Source organism: Protopterus annectens, chromosome 16.part0, assembly GCF_019279795.1.
Source record: "Protopterus annectens isolate FY-2018-M chromosome 16.part0, PAN1.0, whole genome shotgun sequence".
Taxonomy (NCBI): Eukaryota; Metazoa; Chordata; order Ceratodontiformes; family Protopteridae; genus Protopterus; species Protopterus annectens.
Genome location: NC_056750.1, coordinates 761660452 through 761680914, shown reverse-complemented (window position 1 = coordinate 761680914; position 20463 = coordinate 761660452). Strand labels below are relative to the sequence as shown.

General features: G+C 36.7%; 1 protein-coding gene across 1 annotated transcript in view; it reads right to left on the bottom strand.

The window, feature by feature from the left end:
* Positions 1-15897: 15897 nt before the first annotated feature.
* TNFSF15 (TNF superfamily member 15) overlaps positions 15898-20463 on the bottom strand; it is a 56981-nt gene continuing 52415 nt past the window's right edge. The window contains exon 4 of the mRNA XM_044058821.1: positions 15898-17266. Coding sequence (XP_043914756.1) covers positions 16794-17266 — 473 coding nt within the window. The 3' untranslated portion in view covers positions 15898-16793. The remainder of the gene's footprint in view (positions 17267-20463) is intronic.

Here is a 20463-nt window from a genome sequence, read left to right as displayed (position 1 = left end):
TCTGTAGTTTGGTTATGCAGTGTGAGTAGAGACTTTGTCCCTTATTTTGGTTTTGGCTTACAGATTTGAAACAAGGTTTGTCTTGAGAGCACTTGGCAAGATTTGAGAGCTACTAATAAAGTATGGAGGACTACAATCAATATTTAATAATATAATTATGCTCAAAGTTTTTAAAACTTTTCGTGTCAGCCTATTTGTCAGACATTTCTTCATGTATATCCTCATTTAACTATTCATTCATTATGCTTACAAAAATATTTTTTGCTTAACTCCTTATATCTTAAAAAATATAAGAGCCTGTCTCTTCCTGGAACTGATTCATCTACTTTTCTTAATGACACCAAAATTTTCTCCTCTGTTGTCTGCCTTTAAGTCTTCCTGCCTATATCTTTTTTAACTTGTCTTACAATTCAGTCTTCTTTCACTAACTTTAATTCCATATACATTTCTTCTGTATACTTTGTTACAAACTTCACCATCTCCCCCTGCTTATATTTTACAGACTTTTTATCTTCTACCTGTACTGACCTACAATCGTACTTCACTTTTCCCCATGTATTTCCTTATTAATTTCATGCAACTCTGTTTCTACTCTTAAATTCCTCTCACTGTCCCCCCCCCCCCCCGGCGAATCCTCCCACCACTCCAATTCTAAATATCAACTCTCCTACCTTTCTTTAAAGTTCATCTACCATTGTGTTTATGGCCTATACAACATGATTCATTGGCTGATGATCTCCTCATAATATCTTTTCAGTTAGTGCAGAGGGTCAAGGCTGTGAGCTGTAACTTAAGCGGTTCAGGGTTTGATTCTGCCTACTGTGTGACCCTGAGCAAGTCACTTAACCACACATCGCTCTCTTGTCACTCCTGAAAAGAAATTGTGTACCCAGTGGGTCTTACCTGGTTAACAAATGGGCATTTATTTATTTAATTAGTTAATACCATACTTTATCTCCCCATCAACCTTAAATTACTTTTTCTTTCCTTAATTATTTATTAATTTACTCTTTTCAACTATAACATAGTATGCTATATTATCTGAAAAGCATGTAATTCTATCACTTTATTTCTTCCACATCCTCTGATAATTAAAAATAATCTATTTCTTTCTTTAAATTATACATTGCATAAGTCACTTGATATCCTTTGCCCAATTTTAATTTTATTAATATTTATGTCCTATGTAATTTTGCCTTTTATCTACCTTAAATTACAATTCATATCCCCCCAGTCATATTTATTACTACATATCTATTCCTTCAAACAGCATTTCCTTGTCTCCTACATTTGTATATGTCGTAACAGTTTTGGACTAATCTTCATATGACAAATAGCTAATATTTCTTTCTAAATAGTATCCCAGTTCTGGTACACGTATCTTGCCCAAAACTCTATACTACATACCTTTCCACACATTACAAATATTTCATTTTTAAATTTTCCTTATGTGTGGTATACAAAAAAGCATACATCTGCATCTACACTCTTAAAATATTTCAATACCACTGATCATCTTACTTAATTTTTATACTGTTTGCATTTGCCTATAATATATTTTCATTTTTCCATCTTTTTCCATCGCATTCTTTACCTTTTCTTATACATCATCCCACCTCTTCTGACTTAACCTCGAATTTCTTAATCATTTCAGAACTGCACTGCATCTTCATCAATTTCTATATCAGCAAATCTATTCTGAAAGCTTATTTCGCCCCCCATTATCAAAGTTAGCACTTATTACCTTTTCATTAATTTGATTAGTTTTATATCCTTTTTGATCTTCCACTACAATCTGCTCACTTTATTTGCCCCCTTTTCATCTGCTTCACATAATCCTCCCTATTTTTCCCCTGCTTCCCTTTTATTTGTGTCCTTCCTTCTGTTTTTATTGTCAGTCTCATTGCCAGCATCTTCTTGCATTAGTGCGCAACTGAAATATAAATGTCCTTCCTCCCCACACATTTTGCACAATTGCAAATCCATAACTTCTTTTGCTGTAATCCTGAAATGAATGCAACATGGTCATTTGCATTTGATTGGCCCTAATACTTAAATGTCCCTTCTTTACATTCATTATAATTGCATTTGCCCCAGTCCAAACTTTCCTGTCATTTAATGCTCTTTTCATGTCATATGCTCTCTAACAAAAAAAAATAAATAAATGAGAAGCCACACCAATCAAATTCTGAGAGGGATAGACCAGAATATCCATTAACAAGCAAAGGACCAGCTTAGGGGAAATCCACAGATCATAGGAGGTTACTAAGTTAATGGCCCTGGGTCCCTTACAAGCCTAGCTGAAAAACAGCACCAACAGGATATGAACCTGTGCAGGAAAACCGCAATGGATTTCTAGCCCATCGCCTTAACCACTTGGCCACAATTACAACATCCATAATAATTTATTACGTAAAAACCTTCAGCAAGCTTTCACAAAGTACTCTATCAAATTGAACCCATCAACAAATGTGATGTTTATCATTTATAACTCCTGGCCAAAAAAAGCAGACTTGTGTAAGGGGGCACTAATTCTATAGGTTCCGATAATACCTAGAATGTTTTTTTTTTTTTCTTTTAGGGCTGTAAAATATAATGCAGTTAACTCCCTTCACATCTTATTGGTACTCTATATGCAAATTTCTCCTACTGTGCAGCAACCCGCAATAGTTTCTGTCCCCAACAGAGGTGATATAATGACCAAAGAAACTTTAAAGCCATAACTCTCCCTAGTCCCCTGTGCAAGGAAGGTGATCTGGTAAGTTTTACAGGAATATAAACTGAACTAAAATTAATTTCAAGGTGAGACTACATTCAACTTTTTTGAGGATAATACAGCTATCTTGGATATGATGTTATTTACCCACACAGCCAACAGTATTATCAAAAAGGTCATCAACAATATTTCTCATTGAGGAATTATAAATTCCATCAACTCTCTGCCGACAGGCATTGTGCACTTGATTGAAAAATGTTTTTCGAACAAAATCTAAATGGTAAAGTTGGGAGGTTTGCTGTCTACTCTTTGAAGATGCCTCTAAAATCACAGGACTAGGTTGCCTGGCAACTTTTCTCCAGCATCTCCTTTAGATCTGCATAGATTGTTGATAATTGAAAAGAGAATAGCACTGTTGCCTTTTCATGCACAGTAATGCTGCAGAAAGTATTGAATGCAGACAATAATTCATGCAAAAATAAGGGATTAGCCTTTGCTATTAAAATGATAAAAAAATATATATTGAATTGTATGCAATTTACTGCATTGAGGGAAAACACTTAGGACTAATTCTGTTACTAAGAAACTAGGTATCACCTTGGAGGGAGATTTCACTTTAAGAGGCTGCTTAGTTAGAAAGGCCTTCACCGAAATACTTGTGACATTCTTAGGGATTACTAACTCCACTAGAGAAGCTACATCTAAACTATGATTATAATGTCCCTTCTGACTCTTGAACTTGCACCTGGTTCAGCTGTGGAGTGTTCAAAGTTTCCAGATTGAGGGGGCCGATGGCTTGGATAAGTGGATTATTCAGATATTCTTAAGTATCTGTCCCTCTTCTCAGTACCACATGCCTCGCATCCTGGGCCATTAGTCTTCTCTTTGTGTGCTGCATATCACTGTCAGGACCACTCTTAACACTGCCGTAAGGAACCATAAAGTCCTTTTATGGTAGCAAGAAATGCATAATTTCTTATTGCAGTGTCTCCCTAACCTTTAGGGCAATACTGTTTACTTAATGTTTTTAAAAAGGATCTTCATAAATTCACAGGCACATGTAATTTTAAACTTCGGACAACAAGCATTTAGAATGTAATTAGGCCAGGCACTTGTTACAGAATCTATGAAATTGCATGTTTATAAGAAAAAAAAGACCTTTTCTGTTGTTGAGCAATGAGAAGCATGCAAGCACAGTGCTCTACCATATAAAAGGGACAAACATTACACTGACTGTTGTAAAACTGGCACACAAATTACCACCAGACATTGCTTACTTCAAAAGGCTTGGCATGACACAGATGAAAGGGGAAGAAATAACTGTGATTTAACTCAAGTCTGAACACTTGGCCAGAAGATGACACTCTACAAAGACTGGCTCATGGCTGAACATTTCACTCAGATGGCTGTGGGCAGATGCAAATATCTAATAAATAGGTTCATAACTTCATATTAGGCTGGTGACCACTAGAACCTAACCATGCAACCCAAATGTGACCCACAATTTTGATTTATATAGGGAGTGATTTTACTGACTGACTGTGTCTGCCAGAGACATAGGCTTCAGACCAGGGGTCAGTTTCCAATTACCCATCCATTGGTCCAAGTTGTATTTAAACAGGGTTAGGGAGGAGCTGTGCTTCACATGGATGGGGGATCAGCTCCTGAGAATGGGAATTCTGAGAGAGTATCTGTCTCACCACCTTGTCCTATTTGTAACAAGCAAAATTTAGGTCCTTCAAGTCTAGTAGTTCTGATGATGTTTGTTTTGTGGATGTGCAAAAGTATCATCAAAACATGATCCACGGATGCCTTGTATACTAGGCAAAGATCACTTCTTAAAAGTCTGTATGATGCTGAGTAAAGAGACAAGTCTTTGAGGTGCTCAAAGTAGGACATTGCATTTACTCCCTGTATTCTTTTTGTAAGGAACCTTTGTGGATTCCCAGTTGCTGCAAATGTCTGGTCAGGTACATACTGAAGGGGGCATTATAGTCTATAATGTGTCTGAGGGCTGAGTACAGTGGTATGATGACTTCAATGGACCTATATGCTATGCCCTTCCTTATAATTTGAGTAAAATAGAAGGATTTTCTTACCATCTTCGATGCATGTTGGTCGAAGGCTAGATTACTGTCTACTTGAGTTTCCAGATCCCTGACTAATGACTCAACTGTTAAGGGTGGTTTATTGATATTGAAGTTACTCAGGATGTCAGAATTCCCAAAAGGTATTATAATAAATTTCTTGGTATTTAGTTTTCAGCCGTAGCTTTGTATTAGACATTCCTGAAGTGTGCTCTCAACCTGCGGGAATTCAATGACAGTTTTGAATCATCTGTGAACTTGGTCAGTCAGAGGCCTTTGGCACTGGCTTTGACATCCAAGAAGTAGAAGCCAAAGAGGAATGGGCCCAGCATAGACCACTGAGATGAGTTGAAGTGGCCTTTGTGAAGTGATACCACTGGTCCTAATCTCTTGGGGTCCTATCCATGAGTCAGTTTATCTATCCAGCATGTTATAAATGGGTGTATGCCTAGATCCAAATAGGGTATTATATTAAAAGCTTTAGGCAGGTCTAGGTTGGCAGTATGTAATGCTTTCCTGTTATCCACTGCCTTTTAAAGAAGCCCACCAGGTTCAGCAATCATAACTTTCTGTAGAGAAAGCTAAACTGTGATGTATCCAGTGTTTAGAGCTCTCCTATGTCCTTGTTGATAATATCCATGATTCTTTCTATGGCTTTGCAAATAAGACTAATCTGATTAACAGTCTGTAGTTTTCAGGATTTGTTGAAGGCCATCCATTATGAACGGGGATGACCACTGAAGAATTCCATTCACATGACACAAAGCCTGTTTAAGACAGTGATACCAGGATGTTCTGATAAGTCATATTTTAGACTGTTCAGGAGGCATCCCAAGATGTTGGGGACCACTGGGATTGTATGCTTGTATTTAGTGAGCCCAGCCAGTACATGCCCCTGAGTTATAGTTGGAGGGGTTATATCTGAGGGTAGTTTTGGGGGGATGGTTGGGGGTGAGAAGTAAAGCTGGAAATTAATTTATCCCCTAACAGATTTTCCATATTGCCAGGATAGCTGGATGTGGCACCAGGAATCGCCAGTTCAGCACATTGTTGCATGCTGCCCTTGAGGTTTCTGACATAACGACAGAAGGTCTTATCTTACCTTTTACCCGGGAAGCTATCTTAACCTCAAAGTTGGCTTTGTTTGGCCTAATAAACACACTTAGTTGCTTATTTAGTCTGATGAAATAGTTATTTTTATGGAAATAATTCTTCCCGGTTTTTGCCATAATTTTCTTTCTTTTGTTTTATATCCTGCTTAATTTAGGATACTGCAAGGCAGTTTGTTTCTGGGACTAGTTACTTCTGGTAGGTATAGCAGCCTCTATGCAGCCATTGACATGGTTATATTGAGTTTGAGAGAAGTCAGTGTAGGCTGCTATGTTCTCTGGATTTGGAGGGCATTGAATTTTGACAAACCATCACTTAATAAAAGGTAGTTTGCTTTGGAGTAGTCCCTAACTGCTACTGACTTTACTTGGTCAGAGTTAATTTTGGTCTGACCTTTCCAGGAAAGTTCAGACACTGGGAGGGTGTGACATTCTTCCACATGCATTAGTATGAAGTCCAATATGTTAGAGCCTCTAGAAGGCATATTCACTATTTATTTCATCAAGGGTGTTTGTATTTACAAAGTCCAGAAATTTCTGTGCTTACATATTTGAGGCTGTATAGGATTCCAAGTCTGTAGAGGGGTAATTAAAGTCTCCCATGAGTACTTAGGCTGGATGGTAAAATGTATTTGCTAATAAGCAAATACATTTATTATATATGTTTTTTTTATCTGTCATATCACGTAGTAATACAACTGTAACTTTGTTATACAGATCATTTAGGAAAGCAATGTAAATAAATGCATTTATTACCAGAAATAAAACAACATCTCAAAGATGAACTAACCCCTCACCTAAACAAACTGTTCAAACTCGGCCTCTCCACAGGCTACGTACCCATAGAGTGGCGCACAGCAATGGTTATTCCGCTTCATGAAGGTGGAGCCACAACAGACCCCAGGAACTATCGCCCTATAAGCCTGACTAGCTTGGTCTGCAAGGTTATGGAGCACATCATCATGGAACTCATTAACTGAGTCATAGGGAACCTCCAAACACTGGACCCTACCCAGTTCAGCTTTAAGGGCAGATCATGCTTCCTAAACCTGGTGGACGACTTTGAGACAGTTACCAAGGCTATAGACGAGGGAAAGGTGGTATACACAGCCTACCTAGACCTTGCAAAGGCCTTCGATACCATTACCCACTCAGGAATTATAGACAACCTCACCAGCCTGAACATAAACCCCTACGTCACAAGATGGGTTGTCAACTGGCTCACGGACAGAACCCACATGGTGAGAGTTGTAGGAGCTAGGTCCGACTCTAAACTGGTTACAAGTGGCATTCCCCAGGACTCAGTCCTAGGACCCCTCCTGTTCAGCATATACTTCTTGGAGGTACAGGCAAACACAAGAGGACAATGGCTGACCAAGTTCGCAGACTACTGCAAACTAAGGGCTATAATTGACTCTCCGGCTGACACAGACATTCTCCAAAAGGGTCTTGCTGAGACGGATACCTGGTGTCAAAATCATGGCCTCAAGCTAAATGCCAAAAAGTGCATAGTCATCCCCTTTGGAAAAAACAAAGTACCCCCAAACTACCACATAGGTGGTAGTCCCCTAAATATGGAAGACATAATAAGGGATCTGGGGACCCAAGTAGATAGTAATCTCATCTTTGATAATCACATTGCCAAAGTGGCTTGAAAATCCTTCTAAGTGGCCTACCTAATCACAAAAGGGTTAGCATCTAGATCAAAAGAGGTCATTGTGCCCCTCTACTCATCACTCATCAGACCCATCATAGAGTACAATGCACCATTTGGGATGTACCTTGCAAGACACCTGCAACAGCTGGAAAGACCACAGAAGTACCTCACCAAGAGGATCACTGGCCTCAAACTGATGCCCTATGCAGCTCGACTGAAGAAACTCCAGCTGTACTCGGTTGCATACTGCCTACTCAGAGGTGATCTCTGTCTGACATACAAGGCCATGTCCAACCCATAATTGCTGGACATGTTCCATCTAAAGAAAACCTTATTCCCTCGAGCCACACGCTCCTAGGGATCTAAACCTCACCACAACAATAAATAGGACGTGCTGGAGGGAAGGATTCCTGTTTGAGACTTCCCATGCTTTGGAAAAAGATTGCAATCAACATTAGGCAGAGCTCTTCGCTAACGCTCTTCAAAAGAAACCTTGACGAGTGGATGGGAAACAGAAAGTTTGCTGCAGAGATCACTTCAGTGGCTCTGCTGGACAGAGGCACATGGAACTAATCTAAGGGGGGTCGGGAAAGCCAACACATTCTGGCTAGGCTTATAAATGCCTTAAGGCAGATAGCCTAGTACCTACCTATTAACTTATATATATATATATATATATATACATATATACATATATATATATATATATATATCTATATATATATATATATCTATATATCTATATATATATATATATAGAGAGAGAGAGCTCTCTCTCTCTCTCTCTATATATATATATATATATATATATATATATATATATATATATATATATATAAAGAGTATACTCTTGAAAGGTGGTAACACCGGGTATGCTGGAGAATAAAGAAAAGAGATCTTGTTTTGATTGTTCTTTTTTTTCACAGTCGGTGAAGATTTTTTTTCATCATGTTGTAGATATGTGTATATAGTCTACAGCCAAACATCTGATGCCTTGTTTAATTAAGCTATTTTTTCAGGTGTGACATTTATGAACTTCTGCTGTAAAAGTATGTACTTTTAACCTACTACAAATTTTCTCAGCACCAAACTAAATGTGCTTAATTTCAAGTGCCAAGACGAATTGTAATGCATCTTTTATTTTTCATTTTAAAAGCAGTATGAAACCAATTTTAAAATAAAAAAAATCTATCTTACTTACACATCTGCAAGAAAATTATTTGGCTAGTATTGTAATTGTAATAGCCATAATCATTACCCTTTGAAGTTAATAGGAAATCTTACCTGGAAGTTTGAGGTTATGCAATTTGTTAGCTGAATTTCTCACCTCTGCTCCTGATATGACATATGTATAGCCAGTCTGTGTCCTTTTACTATGCATTCTAAGGTTGCAATTTGTTGTTCTTCTCAACCAATCTGAGAGCTTTCCTAACAGTATCTACCAATAAGTAGAACTAACACCAGGAGAAGAAGACCTTCAGTCTTCAGGAATATTCATTGAAAGTACTTTTTTTTTTTTTTCTCTTGCTGACATAAAAAGAAATAGATCTTTTTGGAACCACCAATAGTAGACACTGCTGAAAGCAAAAAATACCCCTATTTATTTTGTTAGTTTAACTCATTTTTACTTTAACTGGTAAGGGTGTGACAGACCCAGTAGCAGCAGATTAAAATACATTCATGTGGTATTTCCTTCACAACTTCTGTTTGTGACACATATCCGTGATGTTTTTAGTGGGCAATTTGTGAAGAAAAGCAAAGGAAATTTAGGTTGATTATAATAAAGTAACCATTGTTGTGGCTTGTTAGGAGATGCAGACAAGGTATAGTATTGTAGACCAACAGCAAGAAATACATTACTGTGACTACTTTTTTCATATCTGTGGATGATATATTTGTGTGGCAGCTTCACAGTCAAAAAAATCAAGATAAATGGATATAAAAATAAATGGATGAATTAGCAGAAGTTGTTAGAAATTCAAGCTAACTTATCCACCTGGGCTTGCATTTGCCAACTGCTAAGGTATCCAACCAATTTCAGAAGTTTTTTAATTTTCCCATGGAAGAAATTACATAAATATATCTGTGCTCAAAATAAGTTCATTAAAATGCTCCCAAAAGTGAATCATATATATTAGAGATGTTATGGTGGGGGTTTGTGAACCTGAGAACTTAGTTTTGCCGATGTTCTTAGTGGGAATTTTTTAAGAAAGATGTGGAAAATATTTTTCAGCAGGTGCTTAACAGACAGGTGTGTGTCACACACAGCTTATTTTTGTTGAGAGTTTTTAAGACAAATACTGTCTGTCAAACACTTAGAAGATTATTCTACATATTTATTATTTTGATTGTCTCATAAAAAAGGTAACAATGAGGAGGTGAAAAACTAATGAACCTTCATTCTTGAAAGATGCAGTTCAGTTGATGGGTGAATCGCTTTATAGGAAGGAATGGACTAAATGCATAGATGCCATGTTGGCTAATGTGCAGTGAAAGAATAAATCAGTAAAATGATTTAATTAAGATAAATACACAGATGTGAGAGATTATAAGGGCAGATTTTATGCAGTTTATTTGAAATCTATAACTTTGATTTTTCTTGCCTTTCAGAGATGCAGGTGAGGGAATTTCATATTTACACCTGGGGTCATTTGTTTGATATTAGATACATGTTTTACAAAGTTTGTAAATATATTATTTAAGCTTAGATATAGTTTTAATATGCTGCTATAGCTTTAATTGTTTTGATGTCAGTCAGAAACTGTGCTTTGATTTTGAATGAGAAATATGTTACATTGTGTGTGGATGGCATAATACTCGTTGAGGTAGAACATTCATAGGCTTCTGTTGTGAAGTCAGTTTTTATACTGATTGTACAGTTATGAAAAGTTATAAACATAAGGTGTTTTTACCATATTTGTCTGTCTTATGAAGGTTAATTAAAAATATATATACGTACTTTAGATTTTGGTTACAAAGTGACCCTTTGAATTCAAATGAATAAAATGGAACCTCTTCTGATACAATTACTACAACAAAAACAAACACCAGACAAAGTAAATCCAGTTTTATATATTTATTACATAAAGACATAGACATGATAAATACGTGCATTCTTGTAAGTTATACAATATAGAAATAGTCAATAGATTATAATTCAGTAGTTTATAGTTGTTTTAATATAAAACTTATTACAATAAATATTTACCATATTTGTCAAAATTAAATATAGCAACTGAGAACTGCAGTATCCATATCCAATCAGTGCTGTCCAGCAACATTTATCATACTCGTATCTATTCACTGTCAGAAAGTTTTAATATCGATCTGTTCCATTAGCTCACCCTGAACATCACACTTCAATGCGTATTATCAAGGTACACAACATAACAATTTTATACCACATATCATAAATAACTTTATTTTCTATTGTTAAAAAAAGCCAACTCTGATATCTGTTTGTGCTATAGATTTGTAAATGCATTTGAAGCAATGTAGCTTTAGACTCCCACAGCGGGTTATAAATAATCCTGCACCTCCACATACAGGAAAAGCTAACCTCATGTCAGCTTTTACTCATGTTAGAATGATACATACTTATTAGCTGCATGTCAAATTAAAATAATAAATAAATATATAAATAAACAGATTTCAGTACTTCCTTTTGTTTAGTCACGGAATGTGTCTAGCTGTTGAGTCGCTACTTCACTTTGAAGTCACAATTTTTGTTAAGAACACTATCAATTTGGTAATGGTAGTCGGTGTGCTTATTTGGAATAAACGCTTTTACTTCAAACCTGCATTGTTCTGGTCTGTGCCTCATTGTCAGCTCCGCGTACACTGTGGTCGACTTGTTCGTTACTTTTTTCTATGTGGATTCCTGTATTGGAGTTGGTGTTCTGATTTATTTACAATGTTCGAAAGCAATCCTATCTTAATAGATATGCTTAAGAAAATTTCTACACATCTTGACTGAGTTCTACTTACATATTTTTAACTGTCTATGATAATATAGTCCACTCCAAAGCTCATAAGCAAGGAAAATATGTATGTTCATCAGTTTACTGGTGCTGCAAACAGATTCATTTTGTATTGAAAATGTAGTAGTGCATTAAAATATAAAGATTTTAGTGTCAGTAGTGCTTACAGTGAAATGAGTAAGCAATGACAAAAACAAGACAAGAAATATTGGCTTAAAAAGTACAACAGTAATATATTACTGACTAACTGTATCTTAGATGGAAACACAGTCCATAAGCATTTATTCTGCTGTGGGCCTTAGAGGTAGCAAGCTAAGTAGACCATTCTGGACGTTGTTCTCCTCTGCAGGCTCATGTGATGTCATTGGAGTCTAGGTATCACCAGCTAATCTGAGTAAAATACTTACTCTAGAATCTTCTCTGTTTGTCCCAGGGTTTCAGACTAGTTGGACAGCTCTACTAACATACCTACGGGAAAAAGCCCATGGGGTTTCCTCATTAGGCAGCCTTCCTCTTTAAAATGACTCCTTTCAGTTTAGAGGTACAGTAGTTCTACACTATGATCTTCCCAGTACGTCAAACTGATCACTATATTACAGGCCAGCAACCATGTAAATGAATTTAATTTCCACTACTTCAATCAGTAATCATGTCCATGCTGTTACTAGCCAGGGTTCAAGACCAAAGGGGAGGATTAGGGCACAGAATGACCAGTAAGCTGAGAAATTCATTGTATGACTTGGCTCCTACTTGACCTGTACACTACAGTGAAGTACTGCCAACAGTGCACACAAGTTGTCCTGCTCTACTAAGAAAGACACCAGCATACAGAAACACATCTGTTTCACATAGTCACCCCCCCTTCAGCAGGGAGAAATCCATTCCTTTCCAGGATAGAACTGACTTCTCATGTGGATATACTGGTCTTCATTTAAACCATTTCACATTCTACAGTGCACAATGGAAATCACAGTCACTGGACAGTAGGAGTCCACTATATGCAAATAACAAAGATGCAACTGTCATGCTCATAAACTGCATACTTTGTAAACCTCAGTGATGGCTTGATAATCTTATTCATGAAAATAACAAATAAGATGGGAAATAAAACACATGTTTAGGGGAGTCCTGGTCCTTCCTTGAATGTATCTAATTTAATGACAATAATGCATACACAGCTGTCATTCCGCAAACTGCAACGAAGGCCAAATGGCAAGCCAAAGGGGCCCTGAGACACCTTTCCATTGTAGCACCTCCCATAATGCATTTTCAGTATACACAGTCTTAAGCCATTTCTAAGATTACAGACACACTCGCACAACTCCTTCCAATACCTCTGCCAGGGTGGAATCTGCATCACTTCTTCTGAATCAGAGGCTCAGTCAGTAGAGTATCTCCTTTTAAGCTCACAGTCTTAAACAATTCAAGGGAAGCTGAGAAACATGGCCCCTCTATGACTGAAACACAATCTACTCCCCCTTTCTGAATATTGTTTGCCCATCATTGCAAATGTTAGCCGTAACAAGTCAGCAATATCTAGACCTTCAACACTTATTGTCCTATCTTATCCACTCCTGCAGCCACAATTCCCCAGAATTATTTAACTACAGTTATGATCTCATCAACGGAAATGGACTCACATGTTGCCTGTTGCAATGTTTTCCCAAAAGAGGACATGGCAACTGGTGTCAGGAGTTCTTCAGAATGCTCCTCCTGGTAGTAATGTCTAAGAATGAAGCCATGCACCTTTGCTAAGAATAGCATAGGCAACATCCTTCCCCCAATCTCCTGGGTGCTTTTTCTCCTCAGAACTACTTTGAAGCCAGCTAGAAGACAGTAATCTACAAATATAGCAACCTTATTAGACAATTGTGAATTTTTTTGTCTGCTAGTGTGAAACAAATTAAATCAGGAAAAAATGCAGTTTATGTTGTAGGACACTGCAAAATAATTTTTTGGAAGTACACATTTGCTGTTGAATCTCAATAAGATGTTTAAAGAGTTTCATAACTGCAAATGAATGTGAAAAATTAGGGCAAGTTGCTTGTCTTTCAATGCTGACTTATTTGTTTTATTCGTGCATTTGTTGACCGGATTGCAGCACTGAGCCAAGTGGACCCTTTTAATGCTCCACCCGGAGTTTACAATCAGATAAAAAAGAATACAAAGTAATTTGGTACGGTTTACATGCTGAAAGCAAGCTGCTTAGGAGTATGTGTCTAATTTCCAAAGGACCATTTAGGAACACCCCCTTCTCTTTGCAATTAATGGCCAAAGCTTATCCAGCAGGACAGAAAAGTAATCTGCAACATTTCTGGACTCAGATGCATTAAGACAAAAATAGCATCATGGCTCTTTAAGGTGCTCATTCTCCATTGGTGAGTATTTTTGTGTGTGTGTGTGTGTGTGTGTGTGAGATTTGAAACTGCACTCAATTCTTCAGGAAATCAGAACACTTGAATGTTGTGGTGTGAAAATGGAAAACAATTTTTGTCAAGTTTCTGAAGAATAAGTGCTGATTTCATTGCTGTGCAGAACAGCTGCAGAGAAATTTTACAGATAGCTAGCATTCATAAAATATTATTTTTGGGGTTGCTGCAAATTTAACACTCAAACCCTGGATCCCATAATGAAGCTTTTTCGCAGCTCATGGATATAACCACCTGTGTTAAATTGTCGAACATCTGGCAGTGAAGTACAAACGTATCAGTATTCTTCTAACAACCATTTGAGGCCAGCAAGCATAAGTGTCTGTTGCGTGTCCCATGAGCTTGGACTGGTCCAGGTGACTTACTTAGAAATACCTTGGAAATGTAAATGAGTGCATACAAATGAATCCTGGACACCAGGGTGCATTGCATTCACAGATCACATGTAAATGAGTGCATACAAATGAACCCCGGACACCAGGGTGCATTGCATTCACAGATCACATGTAAATGAGTCCATACAAATGAACCCCGGACACCAGGGTGCATTCACAGATCACTACCTTAAATGCCAACATTTGCCAATAACAAGCTTACTGTTCCCTGGTGGTGAATTTCAGGAAGTGTCACTCTCACAGTTAACGCCCTCCTACCAAGGCTAACTCTCCATGAAACATTACAACACTTTCATTATGTGCACATATACAATGCAAAGCTTACTTTTTGTGGTCTTATATTGTACTACAGAACTTTTCAAACATTTTCTTCACTCTTATGTTGTTTTTGAAAAACTAAGAAAACATTTTACTACTGAATCATCGTCTGGCTTATGAAGTTATTCAAAGAATCCTATTTATTTTGTTATTTATTAGCAAATAATATGAAGATACATGCACATAATGCTAAATGCAACATAATTGCCTTTTACTTAAGTTAGAAAATATTTCTAACCATGAGCTAAAATAATACATTAAGATATATATGCAATTCTTTTTAAGAATGTAGATAACCATTTCTTAATTGAAATGATAACTTATATTTTTATCATGTCTTCTCCAATGAAGTATTAATAAAATTAATTATGCACCGGCACTGTAATAAAGGTGTTTTTACATACCACTTTAAAACAAGCAGCGTAGTTTCTAAGGCCAGCATATTTGAGCAACAGCTGTCTAGTGTGCAGTATGTATTATAGGTGCAGTTAATGCATCTACGGATGTTTGACTGTGTAAGTGTTTTGTATGTATGCGTGTGTGTCAGCACCGCACACTTAGCAATTGCCATTAATGTTTGTTGTTTTTCTTGTTAATGCACTTAAGGGGTATTTCATTCTTCTCATCCACTAAAATATTTTGAACACAATAACCCCAGTATCTCAAATAAACACGACTCATCACATACAGGTAGCTTATAAATGCTTGGCCCTCTACATCCTATTTGGATACAGGACATCATTATTCTTTCAGGAAAACGTGGCTAGGCTTAGAAAGGCCCACTGGGTCGTTAGCTTAGTAACAATCTATGAAACTATAACCTACATCCCTGCTACAGCATAACTTCAGTGCAAAGTTTTGTTGAAGGTGTTCTTCAAATAACTTCATACTATTAATTAATTCAGCCTCCTGTCTTCACTTATACTTTTAGGACAGTCTAACAGGACAGTGCTTATGATATGTAAATAAACATTTATTAGCACAATAGCTTGGAGTATTTTTTTTTTTTTTTTTGGGCGACGTTATAAGACCATAATTAAATGAAACAGTACTACTGACGAGATGTTACACTGTGTAAGCTCAAAGCAAAAGCTTCCCAGTAACTTACTGGGGTTATAAATGGGCGAAGTGACATTTGGGTGAATACAGTGTGCAAAAATGTAATGTTCTGGTTGCTGTATTCCACAGAAAATCATTGATATTGTGTTTAATTTTTCACCAGCAGTAATTCCTTTCCTTTGGATGCTTCATCCTTTATGCTTGTTCTACTGTGGATGTGGTTATATAAATTCTGAGGAATGGTGGGGTGAGGGCAAGCCCCCCAAATGGAAGAATACTTTTCTTTTTTTACAGACAAGTTTATAATCTGTTACTCATGTCCAATTGTAGCCTCATTCAGATGCAACTCAAAAAGTCATAGGGGAAGCCAGTAATGCGGGAAATGAGTAGTTTAATACAGAACTTAGATGGCATGTGTCAGCTTTGAAATACTTAACACTTATATCACCTTAAGCTTTGGAAAAGTACCCATTTGCAAGTAAATCATTTACCTACCAAAGGAGATTAGTAACCCACATGAACAAAATAATAATCTAGAGGGATCAAGGAATGCAGTCATGAAAAAAACAGGATTTTCTAATTTACATAAGGGTAGTTAAGCAAGATAAGACAGAAACAATGGAAAATCATGATTTCAAGCATCCACACCTCCACAGGAATTGAGGTTAGAACTGAAAAGTACTTTAAAGATCAGTGCTTGCCTAAAATTATAGAAATTGTATCTACTGTTGCATGGCAAGATTGTAGGTTTATGAGATTTCATACTTAGAAGCTAGGACTGATTTTTTTATTAAATTGACATACAGCACATATCCCCACCACCTAAATTTAAGATTTTGTTCTATTAAATGTTATTTTAAAGATGGATGCCATTACTGCAAATAGGAAACATATTTCAAAGCTCGGAGAGCCTTTCCAAATCTTACAGTAATGACATCGAACTGAAACACAGAAAAAAGGCAGTACAGACAGAAATTGGTTTCATGATTCAAATAAGTCAAAAGGCACTTCATTGTCTAAGTAATGTGTACTGTTACCAAAAGTCAGGACTCCGTATGAAGATGCTTGTGTTGTAGGTCTGGCAACAAAAAAGCACCAAAATACGTTTTGTACTCATTGCTGTAGTCAACAAGACTCACATTACTTACATTTACTAACAGTCTGTCTCCTTCTTCGAGCTTAAACATAGCCCCCAGACTGACAGTCTGTCTCCAGTTCTGTTGTGAGGCAGGAATGGATGTTTCACCTTTGAGGAGCTTAATTGGATCAGGATAGCTGGGTTTGATTTTAGTGATAATTTGTGTAGCATATGGACTGTTGGTTTTGCTTATGGACTTATTAATTTCCTCTACTGCTCTAAAAGTCACTTGTGAATACACAAAATAGTAACCATCTTTAGGGATTTCCAGTGCTTTGTTGTGATATTTCATTCCACTGGTAAATGCAAGACCATCTTTGTCTTCCCACTCAAGTGCAGGGTCCCAATTTTCGGAAGGATAGTCATTAGTCTTTGTAGCTGAACAAAAAGATAAGTAAGTAAATAAAAAAAGTAAAACACTTGTATAAATCTGAAAATGCAAACCAGAATAAAATAAGATTATTTTAAGGAATCCATCTAGATTCTAAGAGTGGTACATTCTATTTAAATTATTGTTGTTTGGCTTAATTGTATTTGTAAGATGCTCTTGTTTCAGTATACATTATGAAAATTCATACAATTTTGTTTTATTTCTTTCTCAACAGTTCTGCAATGACTGATGCTACCTATGAATGTTTATAACCAGCTGTCTGCAGTATCTTTTACCATCCAATATGTGAGATTTGTACTAAACTCGAGTCACCTGGATGCTACACAGTTGCTAAAAAAGGTAGTACAGATTGCTATGCAAAAGCATATTTGGTGTTTATTCTGTGTGTTTGGGTGCATAAATACATTTGGTCAAATAAAACAAAGGAAAGATGCTTGCAGTAGATAAAAAGGCTTAGGATTTTAATTGTAACGTCTATTTGCATTTCGATACCTTCCTTATTGCCATATTAGGGATATTGCAGTAATCACCATCCAGGCAGAAATGAGGCTAAGTTTATCCATGATCAGTGGAGATGACACATAATGGTATAACTCAAGTGTGTGAATGTAACCATAACTACGCCAATCAAGCTTGATTCCAGTTGGGGGAGTAAAACTATTGCTACAGTAAACCACACTTATTTTAAAAAAAAAATACACATCTTCCTTTTGAAAACAAACACAGTATGTAGAACTACTTGTCCATGCAGGCATCTTCTTGTACTGAAGTAGTTCAGTGCGGATATCTGTCCAGTGCAGGTCTGCCGCTAATTGCACATGTATACATCAGTGCAGTTTATTTTCAGCTGTTCAAAGTGACACCCTGTGAGAATGTGTAGCTTCTCTGATTTTTTTTTCTTTACAATGAGCAGGCTTAAGTTTTTTTTAAAAAAAGGATACATATGTGTTTGCATTTGTGTGTGTGTGTGTGTGTGTGTGTGTGTGTGTGTGTGTGTAAGATATACAATAAAAAACATCTATGGAGGTGAAACCTAGGTCAGCTATGGTCACTTAGAGTTTTTCATTACAGAGAAGGAGCTTTTTTGTTGTGTGTGCGTGTGTTTATATATATATATATATATATATATATATATATATATTTATGCATCTACTTTAGTAAAAAAGAGAACCTTGGAATACCACTGAGCAAGTTCTTTAATGAATTTGAGCGCTTTCATCAGGGAACCACACATTTAGTTATGTTCATTTTGAAATATACTGAAATAATTTTTTAACCAATGTATAGACTGTTTGAACAACATGTGACTGTAACTTTTTGTATTTAACTGGCCAGGAATATGTGTGACTTTAACAAAGTATTCTGAATAAGTCGAGGGGTGAACGCCTGACGGAAGCACTCAAATTCATTAAAGAACTTGCTCAGTGTTATTCCAAGGTTCTCTTTTTTACCAATATATACCTACTTTAGTATACATAACCGAAATTTACAATGTTGAGATGAGAACATCGAAACATCAGTATAATGAAAGTTTGTGTACTACTGAAATACATACATTTCATACATTATTTTGTCAGATGTATAAACAGTCTTCCTGCATCTTGTCGTACCATGTGCCACGTTAACAATATGCTGTACGTTACTTATCACTCACATGGCACTCTCACAGTTGTCTACAAAATTCTGCTTTAGTGAGAGAGCAAAATAGAGTAGATCAAACACCACTACTAATGTCTGTTGGTTGTTCTGTGAAGGAACAGAAATTGTTGCAGTGCAGGAGCAGGTGTATCAAAGAGCACGTGTATGCTTCATGTGTAAGGGGCCTATGGTTTGAAAACAGCCCAAAGTTAATCTTTATCTGCCACTGGCAAAATGTATTTTCTTTGAATGTGGGTTTCAATGTTGTTTCAATGAATGCGAGTTTCAAGGGCAGAGAAGTTTTAATGCCAAGTCTATTTTCATTGTGAGACTACACTGCTTTGTTTAGCAGATATTTATTAGTGTTTGTGCTGTAAAATGCAAAATAAAACTTTCAAATGAAATCCAAATCATTGCAGAAGTAAAGCAGTATGCACATTAGTGTTTATGGTAAATGGGTCAAAATAACCAAGGAATGGGGCATTGGAAAGGCTGCAGGGGAGAGGCTCCATTCGACCATGATTATGTGAGGGGGAGAAGGGCAGCAAACTCAAGACAGCCCCAGCTAAACTATACCTCTCAACTGTTCAGATTTTTTGCAGAATGAATAGATTTTTGCTTCGTATTTTTGGTTTGTTCGTCATAAAACGTGTGGTTTTCTGGAAAATCATTAAGGAATGAAGTCACTAAATAATGACATACATTAAGTTTCAGACGTCGTAACCTTCAGAAAAATGCATGCTAAAGCAAGACCTGTTATTCTATCAACTGTCTTAAGTTTATACAAGAGCAATTTTTAGTACTGTTTGTATGTTCCCCCAATATATTTGCCTTGTCCAGATTTCCTGCATTAAGAGGTTGTGAGGTACATGCAAATTGCTTTATAGAATTAGGAATTAGGAATATCCAAACCTCTCAACTGTCCCCAATGTGGGCTCAAAGTGTTGCTCACCCCCCCCCCCCAATAATCCCTCCGCAAAATAGCAATTTTGGAAGAAAACGTGGAGGGTATAAATTATAAATAACTGTAATGATCAGAGTTATAGTTTGCTTTTATTTCAGAAATGCATGTAGATTCTCTAATTTTGTCAGCTGCTCAAGTTAACAATACTAATATTAAAAAAGGTGTCCCTTCTTTGACATGTTCCCAGCTGTATTGTGTGGCAATTTTATATTTTTGCATCACATTTTTGGTCCGTTTTTCATAAAATTGTGGTTTTCTGTTAAATTAGTGGCAAGTCATTAGAGACTGAAGTTAGAAAATAATGGCAGACATTTGAGTTTGATTTCATACCCTTAAGAAAATTCATACTAATGCAAGACCTACTTCTATTCTATTATCTTTCTAAGTTTATAAGAGCAATATTTAAAAATTGTCCTTATTTTTGGGCCTGTGTCCCACTTCTATTTATGGATTTGTCCAGATTTCTTGCTCTGAGGTTGAGAGGTATGAGTATCAGAGCCATCACCGTCAGCCAGAGACATTTAAATTGTGACATACTTGTTGCACCCCACTCCCCCATGTAGTGACTCTTGATGTGTCCAA